Source organism: Acanthisitta chloris, unplaced genomic scaffold (genome assembly GCF_000695815.1).
Source record: "Acanthisitta chloris isolate BGI_N310 unplaced genomic scaffold, ASM69581v1 scaffold1908, whole genome shotgun sequence".
NCBI classification, from domain to species: domain Eukaryota; kingdom Metazoa; phylum Chordata; class Aves; order Passeriformes; family Acanthisittidae; genus Acanthisitta; species Acanthisitta chloris.
This window is the reverse complement of record NW_008686249.1, coordinates 6,586-18,364: the sequence shown is the minus strand read 5'-3', so window position 1 is coordinate 18,364 and position 11,779 is coordinate 6,586. Positions and strand designations below refer to the sequence as shown.

Below are 11,779 nucleotides of genomic sequence, written 5' to 3'. Positions count from 1 at the left end.
GGAAAAAGTCCATATGGCTATAGGCATCCAATGGTAGAAACTTCATTTTAAGTGCTTTGTCACTCCTGTTATAACTAGTCATAGAATATCAGTCTTCAGCAGGGTCTGAGAGATGTTCTTGCCATATTCTCCTCCAGTGACACTCCGAAGGCTCACATAAAGACTTAAACAGCTCTTGTCTATACCATTACATATTTTCTCTTTCCTCTGTAATGGTATTGTACTTCTCACTAATATTGTTCGGAGACCATATGAATGTGAATCAAGCCATTCTCTTTCCACTAAACAAAGGCCCTACCAGACAAATACCCCCACCCCCACCCTCCCAATGAGTTTTAGAAGTTGTGGGCATTGCAGAAGATGTCTCCAGTGCAGGAGAAGCCCATGAGAAACACCAGGCAGAGGCCCAGCCAGCCACGAGGCTGGGCTGTCACTTACGTTGAAGAGGAGAGCAGGGACTGGTGTGAAGCACTTTATATGAATCAAGCTCAGACTGACAGGGAGGTGTCCTTCCCTAGCTCCAACATAAAAAAGCCTAAAAAAATGAGTAAGAAAACTCAGCCAGTGAGTCAAGGAATAGCTTGTTGCTTTCTGACAAAGCAAAGAAATAATTCTCTACTGTAAATGTTGGTCTCTTCAGAAGTGGGTTTAGTTTATCAAATAGGGCTGATGATGAGAAGGCACATCAGATCATAACAATCCTTCCATTGTAAATGAATGATTTGACATAGCAAAATTAACTGTCACTTTTACCACGCAGTAGTAAAGAATGCAGATTAGTAGTAAATTATTCCTTTTCAATTACTTAAAATAAAGCTTATATTTCATACCGAGATGCTGCCATAATTGATGAGTTTAAGCCACTATAGCAAGACATGGCTACTGCTATAGGAATTATCCACTTAGCATGTCTAAGGGTTTCACCACCAAATGTCTGTAACAGGAAAAGAAAGTAACAGTGAGGCCCATAACATTAAGCATATGGACAATCCTGAGAATCTCCCATGAAAACACACAGTCCCAAATGTATTGTCATAGCACATGCTTTCTTCTGGCACGCAATAATAACTTGGGAAATTAGAGTTTGGGAAAGCTGATCAGTATCAAAATAAAAATGGCAGATATATTAAAAAAAGATTAAAAAGATAATTTCCAAGCCTAGATCAAGTCAATGAGGGAATAGAAGATGTATTGGCTTTAATGTACTCTGACAAATCCCATCTGTAATAATCAATGAATTACCATTTTACTTTTGTATAATATATTGATAAGGTTTTAAAAAGCACTTCAGAGCACATTTTTGCATTGAAAATATTGCTGTAGTCCTGCAGCATTAAACATCACACACTGTACATTAGAATGGTAACAAAAAACCTGGTTCTTCAATCACCCAGACTTTCTGTAGCTCTTTCTGTCTGATCCTGGCCAAAACATCTTTCCACTTAAGTACTGTTAAGAGCAGGATTTACAGAGTTTATAAAAGCAGTTTACAAGAGCAGATTTATTTAGATATATTCTTGATATGCACCTTCTAATATACTGGTACTCTTACCTGAAAAACATGTTTTAACAAAGCAACAGCCTTTATCATGAAAGTATTTTGATTGTTTGCCCAGAAGGATGCTACCTGAGATTTTTCTGCAGTGTCCTTTTAGCTTCTTTTCTACAACTTACCACAGCCACTGCATCACTTGTGAGGAGATCTGACATGTCCAACACTACGTAGTATGCAATATTAGTCAACAAGTAAATAATAGCCACAATAGGCATTGAAATTGTAATGGAAAGAGGTAGATTCCTGTAAAAGGAAAATGGCAAAATGAGTTCATGTTCTTTAAATAAACAATACTTAAATAGAAGATTGTTCCCAGATTCAAACATTTGTGAATGGATACCTCCATCACATCTCATAATTCATTATTTTGTACTCATAGGGTTACAAATTAATGTGCAGTCATGTGTGGCACAATTCCATAAGCAGCTTAGTTTGTTGCTTGTGGGTCTGTCACAAGTTTTAGAGGAAAAAAGAGTACATTCATACTCATAAATTTAGGATATCGTCTTTTATGTGAAGCAATTTATGAGACCATTTAAACAATGAGATTTAAATGCACACTTTCTTGATGGTGGCATTTTTTTTTATGAGATTTAAATGCACACTTTCTTGATTGTGGCATTTTTTTCCCCTGACTCATAACCTATGCACATCCCAAGACAAGGTGGGCTATATCAGCTTGAGGAGCTGACGCACACAACTCCCACAGGGATGATATGCCTACAGAGGGGAGAAGATTATTTTTGTCCATAAACAGTAATGCTGAAGATGACATGAGAAAAGTCATAGACTTGACACAGTCTTACTGTACTGGTGGTAAAACCAGTCCTGGAAAAATAATTGTTCTGTCTAACTGAAAAGAAGTAGGGAATTTTAGAGGACTAGATGGACGCATGCTTTTCCTTGCTTTCAGCAGGGATTTGTTCTCCTCCTTTAAAAATTCTAGTCTGAAGTGTAAGGTGTAAAATACCTATATGCAGACAAGTGATTTATTAGTATGATACAACTGATGAGTGAGGACAATAATCAGAAAGAGTTCTTATGCTTACTCCTTCATTTGAAAAGAATACTTTTTTTGCAGAGAAAATAGTTTGACTAATTTCCAAACAAAACTAAATACAGAGCAGCTTGTCCTGCTATCGCTTGTCAGCAATCCAAAGGAAAATCATGTGTTTACCTCTCAGGATTCTGCATTTCCTCAGTGACGTAGTTCAGTGTGTCCCACCCTGAGTAGGAGAAGAGGGCAGAGTAGAGAGCCAGGGCAATCATCCCTGGGTTTGTTGCTGAGCCCTCAAATGGAGCTCTCAGGTTTTCTGTTTCCCCTGTACAAACAGCAGGTGCCAATTGTCTGTTACATTTCAAGAATTATGACATAGAAGAACACTACACTGAAAATCCCAGCTAACCAAAAGGATATAAAACCCCATTGCATCCAGGTTTCATTACTAAATCTGAAAGTGAACAGCTTACATTTTCACTTAATAAACAGGAGAGTTTCAGTCCCTGTACAGGGAGAGAGCAGAACATGTTTTCCATGATTGTTGTTTGGGTATGACTTGTGTAATTCTAACAGAATTCAGGTAGTCCTCATCTCCTGGCATTACTGTGAAGCCTGCTGAAGGAAGGAGCCATTCTGAGGACATGCAGTACTCTGTCAGCCAGGCAGAGGTGTTTGGGAAACCTAATTTCAGTTCCTGAATCTGTCTCATATTTCTTCCTAATATCTGTGCTTTTGTTTTCATTGGATGAATTACAGGCCACTGGAGTGAGACCTCCTGGATGCATGTTCCTCGGTAGAATGCTCTGCCCCACAAAGGTGTTCCCCAACATTAAGAGACAAGACTTAAAAAAATCTTTCCTTTCAAAATTCTCCTCTAGTTTAGCGCAATCAGTTGAGATGACAACCTCCAGAATGCTGCAAAATATATGAAATGTTAATGAAAGTGCATGAGCTTTCATTGCCATTCTGGAAAGAGGAAGAAAGGCCATACTGAGTTTGCAAAACAAAAGTCAACTGTCTAATGCAAATGGAAGTGGGTTAAGTATTAAGGAAGACAGGAACATGCTGAAACCTCAGTTAGGAAAGAAGTGAGGTCTTCATTTTAAAGTGAAAGCACTTCAATATGTGGTTGAACTAAGAAATTTATAGATACCACAAAAGCAATTCAGTCTTTGAAAAGCAGACACTACCAGGAGAATGCCTGAACCAAACAAGGGAAGCTACGAGATGTACACATGCTTTAGGGAAGAAAATGATTGGAAGGAAAAAACAATCCAAAATGATCAAGAAAAGCTTTTTTTACTATAGACAGTTCATATTGAAAATCAGATACATTCACAGACTTTTAACCTTGAGCACATCAAAAGGAATGTGTCAGGGCTAAACATCATAACTCTTTATTAAAACAGCTGCTTCATTAAAAGAGTCATTGACCTGATCAAACTTCTAGAAGACTATGCCATTCCTCTTCCCAGTCCTTCCTGTATCTAAGTGCTTGATTCTGCATAAAAAAAAGCAGAGATGAGACCTTTACTACCACTAAATGCCCTCAGTATTTTCTGTTCCTCACAATAATGTTTCCTCTCCACTTTTACCCACCCTGACCCACAGAGCAATGCAGAGGGGAAAAAAGTGTGCTAAATGGATGCAGGAACAGAGGGAGCAGCCCCTAGGTCAAACAGTACACCAGTGAGCAGGCTAGGAGTTTTGAAGGAGGTGATTTGAAATCAGGGCAAAGCTGATACAGAGGTTAACATCATACGGGGAAAAGAAGAGTATAAAACCGGGATTTGGGGAAGGGTGTGTGCCGTTTGCGGAGCAGAGACTCCCCGGCCGCCCAGCGCTGTTTTGCTTGCTGAAGCCTTGCTCAATTAATAAATTTTCTAATTGAACTGGCTCCTGCCAAATTATTGGGCCACAATTTATAACAGTACTACTCCTTCATGTAACTGTGGCCCTTAAGCAATGCTTTTCCTCTGCTTGTTCATGTTTCTGGCCTTAGGACTGGGTTCAGTTGTCAAGGTTCCTTTACACTTGAACAAACCAGTCACAATTGACATGCACAGATAAAGGCTAAAGAAAAAAGCTTTCTCAAAGTCTGGTGTAGCTTTACAGTGTAACAGCTGAGGGAACTGTAGCCAAGGAAAGGAGAAGGCCAGCAAGTGTGGAAAAACAAGCATTGTTAGGTTTTATAAGCTAGTTTAGTTGGAGAAAAAGATAATTCCTAAGCTAAGGAGGGAAAACCATCTCCATTTCAACTGAATAAAGGTGCAATGGCTATACAATTCAAGAATTTCAAAAGAAATGAAAATGAAGAAACCTTAGTAACCTAAGCAGGAGAGCTAGAATTGGAAGAGACTTCAGTGAACCAGAGGCTCGGATTAATAAAATCAAATCTATTGTCATATGCAAAGATCAGAGGTAGCACGGGAATAAACTACTCTCCAGCTTTTCTGTGTGTTCAGTTCAGTCCAGTTATTGCTACAGGAGCTGGCTCATCTGTCCTGTGATTCCTTACAATACCACAGTGATTCACAGAACTGCACTATTACAGTCTTCTTCCTTGTTTTGAGGAATGAGCATGCCCTCCCACAAATCCTACCAATGATTTACTCACTCCCTGATCCTCTCCCCTGGCAGGGTGCTGTAGGGTAGTGAGGAGCACTGCAATTTCTTTGGTGCTGTCCAGTCATAGGACAGGTAGCAATGCATGAGTCAGAGACAGAGGCTGATTTTAAAGTAGTTAGCCCTAAAGTGATGTTAATTCAGCTGCTATTTGCTATTCAACCCAAGCAACATAGGACTTTGCTACCCTTAGTGTGGCAAACCAACCCCCCATTGCTTAACAAGCCATAAAATTCCTCCAATCTTCCTATGGCAGACTTTCTTTCCAGAATAAACAGCACTTTATATGTAAGTCTTATGGAGTCCAATCTCCCTGCACAGATTTCAAAACTAATATATGGCTCATTTCACAAAATGTAAGTCAAAAAAATTATTCTTACCTTTACCAATTTTGTAAAGACCAACAGATATCACCAAGATAAGAGCCATAACTTTTGCATACGTGAAAATATCTTGCACACGGGTTCCCCACTTCACATTAACACAATTTATAAATGTTAATGAACCTGCAGAGAAAACAAATATGCATGAAAGGAGCACTAGATGGCTTATTTCAGTTTAATATTTCAGATCTATCCTTCCAGAAATCACCCCTCTTTCAAGGAGTAAAATAGAATCAAATTTCACCACTTCATTACCACCTAGATTTAATAAGATGAAAAAATTTTCTGAAGGATACTGTTTTCATGACAGTAGGCAAGAGAAAACACTTCAGTTTTTGAATTTTAGGACTAACTCCTGCTTATTTTAAATAATATTTATATTTTATTAAAGTAAACCGAGTTGCTCACACGGAAATTATCCTTTGTATCACAAAGTTCTCCGTGCCAATTCAAGCTCTAGTCTAGGAAGAGAGTAAGGACAGCTTCTGCACAAAAAAGTTGGGATGCTGTGGACAAGATACTGAATTGAGCCAGGACAGCATGCTGTTATGCTGTGCCCATGGCTTAGAAGCTGTGTCATTCTCACTTTGACCCTGCACAAGTACTAACATACAGAGTTCTTGCAAGTCCCAGTTTTGACAGAATCTAATAGAAATAAAAGAGTAGTTCACTGCAGAGAGTGGGTGGGATCAGTTTGGTTTCCTTTCCTCCTTCTGCCATATTCTTTGCAGTCAGTCCCATCACTTGAATGGCAGCAGGTCCAGCCAAAGGCTGAGCTACATGCCCACCTGCTCTCACTCTAGAGTACAGACAGTATCATGGGCAAATTATCTCTCTGTAACTCCATAATTCAAAACAGAGATAGATGAGAAAAGGTAAGGGTATGCATTGGTATCACGTATGAAGCCCAGATGCTGAAGAAAAGAGAAGGACATAGGCGGCATAGGTGGTCCAGAGTGCTCTCATGCATGGATCAGAGTGGAAAGTCTTGTTGGTCTTTGCTTCTGTTTTTTTGACCTACTTATAATCTGTGCTCTCATGCATGGATCAGAGTGGAAGGTCTTGTTGGTCTTTGCTTCTGGTTTTTTGACCTACTTATAATCCACATGTTGGTTTCAAAAGGAAGAAAAAAGGTTTGTAATGCTGCAGAAATCATTGTATACAATGAGGAAATTAGCATTGAGCCACAGATTCTTAAAGAACTTCTTGCCTTCATTATTACAAATGAATCTGCAGATTTGACAGAGTGACCTGTCAGCTGTCAAGATAATGACAGACACATTTACAGCAGTGGGTCCTGATTTTCCCCCACTATTTCCTACTAATATACCAACTTTGTGCAATGGGGACAGAATTTGGTTTTTATTTTGGTATTAAAAGACCTCAATAGATTATATAGTGATTGTTCATGCCAAGTGGCATGTTTGACTATACTTTTAAAAGTCTGTATATAATGACCTCTGAAAATCTTGTTCTAGTAAAGTGTGCAGAGGAAGAAGGGTTGCCCTCTACACCAAGAAATTAGCATGAAGAATAGCCACAAACACGTTGAAAGCTTAAGGGTAAGAAGCGGAGACTGAGACAACAAAGAGAACCTTGTGGCTGATGTCTACTACAGGCTGCCTAATCAAGGGAAGCCTATCAGTGAAGCTTTCTTGCTCCAGCTACAGGAGGCATCTCACTTGCAGGCTCTTGTCCTTTTGGGGGACTTCAACAACCCTGACATCTGCTGGAAAAGTAACATAGTGAGCTGCAGGCAACCCAGGAGCTTCTGGAATGCATGGAAGATAACTTTCTAAGTGAGGTAATAGACAACCCTACCAGAGGGGATGTGACACTGGACCTGATGGCCACCAACGTGAGCTAATTGAGGACACAAGATTGGAAGCAGCTTGGGCTGCACTGATCATACATTTGGTGGTGTTTGCAGTCCTGAAGAATATGGGTCAGGCGAAGAGCAAAGTCAGGACCCTGAATTAGTCAATAGGTCCTTCTTGGGAAACTGCCCTCAGGGAAAAGGGAACAGAACAGAGTTGGCAGATATTTAAGGATTCTTTCCAAAGAATGCAAGAGCTCTCTCTCGCCAGGTGTAAGAAATCACGCAAAGAAGGCAAGAGACCAGCATGGCTGAGTTGAGACCTGTTGGTCAAACTAAAGGGCAAGAAGGAAATTCACAGGCAGTGGAAGTACGCCAGGTATCATGGGGAGAGTACAGGGACAGTGTCTGGTTCTGTAGGGAGCTGAATTTGGCAAGGAATGTAAAGAATAATAAGAAGGCTTTCTACAGGTATGTCAGCCAGAAAAGGAAGGTCAAATAAAGTGTGCACCCCCCCATGAACACAACTGACAAACTGGTAAAAAAAGACAAGGAGAAGACTGAGATACTCAACAACTATTTTTGCCTCAGTCTTCCCTGGCAACCTTTCTTTCCACAGCTCTCCAGTTGACAGACTGCAAGGCAAGGACTGGGGGAGTGAAGTCCCTCCCACTGTAAGAGAAGATCAGGTTCTTGATCACCTCAGGAATGTAAACAAGTCAGCCTAAAAATCAGAGGTACTAGAAGACACAGTTGATTCACATGAAGACTATGGCAAGAATAACTAAGTGAAGCCTTAGAGAAACATCAGCATCTGAAGACTACCCTTAAGTGTTAGGGTTTCATGGTGAGCATGAGGAAAGTTGTTTTGATCCAATAAACAACTGCTTTCCTGTGCAAGTGAAGAATATCAGCTGATAAAATTTTTTGGAACAGAGTAATTTGCTTTTTAGACTGCTGAGCAGTCATGATGGTCTCAAGTTACACCATGGAGCCTTTCCCAGAGGTGAACTTCCTCTGCACCAGAGTGGTGAGAGTCAGGGCTATAGAGAAAACACCTTTTCAGAATTGTCAGTATACATCATACTCTCTTAAATGAAAACTATTTATCTTTTTGGAAGTTTTTGTTGAGTTGTAGAACTTAAAGTCATTTTTAAAAGCTCATGCTATAGCACAGCTTCAAATGAACACATAACCTAGCTTGAGAAATCCAAGTTTATAAGGAAAAGAATCTGAGTCCAGCCCATTTACTGGAGGATAGCTTTGTAATGCTTATCTCTGTGTTCACCTAAAACCTAAGTCAAGTCAAAGTCAACTCTGCAGAGTGTCTGATTTCACTACACAACTTCTCTACAGGCAACACTGTCTTAGGCAGATTATTTTTAATTCCATATGGATGTTCATTTTTTGTGATTTGCAAGAAATAGGGGAGAGAGAGCATGGACCAAATGTGGGCTGCCAATTAGGCCAAAGAACCATAGAGATACATGTATCAGCAGTCATAATTTCCCCAGCCAAATTGTTGTAATTGTCCTCTCCCCTCTAGTAATCCCAGCCCCAAATAAAATACATCTGAATAAAAGATTATTAGTTCCTAAGAACAGGTTTTAGATAGTTAATAATTATTTTCACATGAGGCAGAGGAATAGAAGTTCAGAAAAATCTCTCTGGGCACCAAGAGTTACAGTTCTTAACTTCTAACAATCACAACTTTACTTACATATACATGCAGCTGCAATCAACCTGACTGCATCATACGGTGGTTCACAATGAGGAAAAATTGGTTGAACAATATAGTTAGCAAACGTGATTGCTATCACTGCCTGAGTTGTTGGTTCAATAATTAGCAAGGAAGACCAGAGTCTGATGAAGGCCACAAGGGCACCAAATGCTTCCAGAATGTAAGCATAACTGCCTCCAGATTTCACGATGGATGTTCCCAGTTCAACGTAACACAAAGCTCCGAACAGTGAAAACATCCCACCAAGAGCCCAGATGACTAGAGAGAGTCCATAAGAAGCACTGTACATTAAAACACCTCTGGGTGATACAAATATCCCAGAGCCAATCATGTTCCCCACAATTAAAGAAACTCCATTTAGTAATGTGATTTCCTTTTTCATCTGCATTTTTTCACTTGTTTCAGCCATATCGTCCATTTCAGCTTTTTCATTCTTAGTTCTGGATTTTTTATTGCAGCATATTTGCCCGGGGACTGGCATCTTCAACTAGCATCACCTGAAAGCAAGAGGAGAGAACATCTTTTGTAGTGCACATGGCATCAGAGACAGGGGATATGATGATTAACATACAGGGCACAAACAATACAAAGAACAACTATTTTGCTTGTTTTTATCTTGCAGTCCAGGAACCACACACTAGTTAACTTCCTTTCCCTGTTCCATAACTTTTAAATGGGTAAATGTGAGGCCACTGTCCTTGGCTATAGATCCTGAAACTTTCATTAACTCTCAGTTCACTTTTATTATTTGTCTTGAATTGCAATTCTACATTATGTTATTGAAGATATCTTAGGGAAGAAAGAGACACTGTACCCCTCAAAACATGTTCTAATTCAGCTGGAGTGTCCTCTACAGAAATACCTCTTCCTAAATTTTGCTTTCATCCTAGAAAGAACTTTATTTCATTATTATTTGTTTATCCAATCACGTGCATCTGGAAATGATCTGCGAAGGAACACAAGAAAAGACAGAAAAAGATACTCAAAACCTCCAGCCTCAGGAGGCAAATGTTAATGTGAGGGTAAAGAAAGGAGTTTTACTTGCTCCCAGAGATGAGATTGCTGTTGTAGTGGATAATGCAGTTTGTTTAGTTATTAACCTCACTTGACTTGTCAGTAGAAGCCACTAGCATTCACAGAGATTGAGTTCTGAACACTGTGTCCTTGGAACACTTCTGTATAAGAGGGTCCAACAAAGCACAACTGTAAAATTGTCCCACTCTGGTGCTCACAGGGTAAGAGTCAAGTGTGCTGGGAGCGGGGAAAAATGCTGTAAATGCATACGCTAAAACACTTCCAAAGAAAACTTCCTCAGAATCCTGTGACCTAAAGCCAAAGTCTCTGAGTAGAACAAAGCTCATCCATGCAACAATGGCAAAAAACCATTTGATTACAAATTTATGTTGTTCAAACGTGGGTCAGTGGCCAGTTTAAAACAACCTGCCCTGCCCAAACTTCCTGAAAGGTTTTCTTTCCTTTGTAAAGTACTAATGTTTTAGCAGCCCTGAATATTTTATAATCCTATGTCTTCTTTCCCAGCTTTTTTGGTGCAGCTCAGTTTCCTAATTGGTCAAATAACAAATAAGGCCTGATGAGGATTAAGTATTAAAGGATGTCAAACTCTCTTTAAAGATTAAGTGTTTTTCTCATCCCAATGGCACTTCCTCTAACTGCAGGAGCACTGTGGGAACACTGGAGTAAAGTTAAATATTAATTCTTGCCATAGGTGTTCAAGCATGACTGCAGTCTCCTATTCTTTTTGCTGACCTCCTCCTCACACACAGGTGGCTCCTCTTATTTCTCATTTTGTCCCTCTATGAATAAAAAACATCACCCTGGTTTGTGGCAAGGAATTTCAAGCATTATATACCGGTCATGTACCTTCCTTAAAATTCCTGATCAGCATTCCCAGTTTCCTTCTGTGTAAAAGAAAGAAGGGAAAAGTCAAGCCTTCTGCCCTGAAACATGAGCTAATACTTCCAGAACCTCGTCTCTATTTCTGTTCTCCATGGCTATGTGAAATGTTTGTAGAAATGCTCTCCCATGACAGCAGCTCTCTGGAGACCTCGCCAGGAAATCTGGGCAGAATTCTGTATTAATACTACTTTGTCAGCAGAGCTGGTTTAAAATCATCTTGTGCTTTTTATGCCTGGTCTAGGATTGTTTTAAATATTGGTTCAATAATTTTTAAGTGGAAACTCTGGCTGTGAGTCAAATTCACAAATATATAAGTGGATACAGCTCAAAGGGTGTGAGAATTTAATATGCAATTGTTCCTCGGGTGATGGGAATGCAGAGCTACACAAGTAGTGATCAGAACTAAAGGCTATCAGTTTTCCTGAAATGAAGTCTCACTGATAAGTAAGATAAAGTAATTTTCTTGTAAAAAAGGATACATCAAGCAGTTGGTAGGTTGTCACTAGGACAAGTAACATGCATACATGGCATTGAATCTGAACTTTGATATCTAGAACAGATGACTTGGTGGCTAAAGGGAATTTGAGCATTTAAACTGGCAATGCTACTTTAGTCTAGTAGAACTTTTACAATCTGTAGCTTTCATGAGAGAACAAAGGTAAAGACTTAATTATTTGCTTAAGTAACACAATGTTTTTCATATTTTTCTCTTATCTCTTGTGCTAACAAAACATTACTTCGG

General features: G+C 39.5%; 1 protein-coding gene across 1 annotated transcript in view; it reads right to left on the bottom strand.

Annotated features, from left to right (window-relative positions):
• Positions 1 to 11,779, bottom strand: part of LOC103807305 (Y+L amino acid transporter 2-like) — a 20,299-nt gene that overhangs the window by 4,828 nt on the left and 3,692 nt on the right. Inside the window, exons 2-8 of the mRNA XM_009080033.1 lie at positions 10,950 to 10,955; positions 9,100 to 9,607; positions 5,561 to 5,686; positions 2,733 to 2,877; positions 1,675 to 1,798; positions 831 to 934; positions 439 to 535 (exon numbers count right to left, since the gene is read on the bottom strand). Of these exons, the coding sequence (XP_009078281.1) occupies positions 439 to 535; positions 831 to 934; positions 1,675 to 1,798; positions 2,733 to 2,877; positions 5,561 to 5,686; positions 9,100 to 9,601 (1,098 nt within the window). The 5' untranslated portion in view covers positions 9,602 to 9,607; positions 10,950 to 10,955. The remainder of the gene's footprint in view (positions 1 to 438; positions 536 to 830; positions 935 to 1,674; positions 1,799 to 2,732; positions 2,878 to 5,560; positions 5,687 to 9,099; positions 9,608 to 10,949; positions 10,956 to 11,779) is intronic.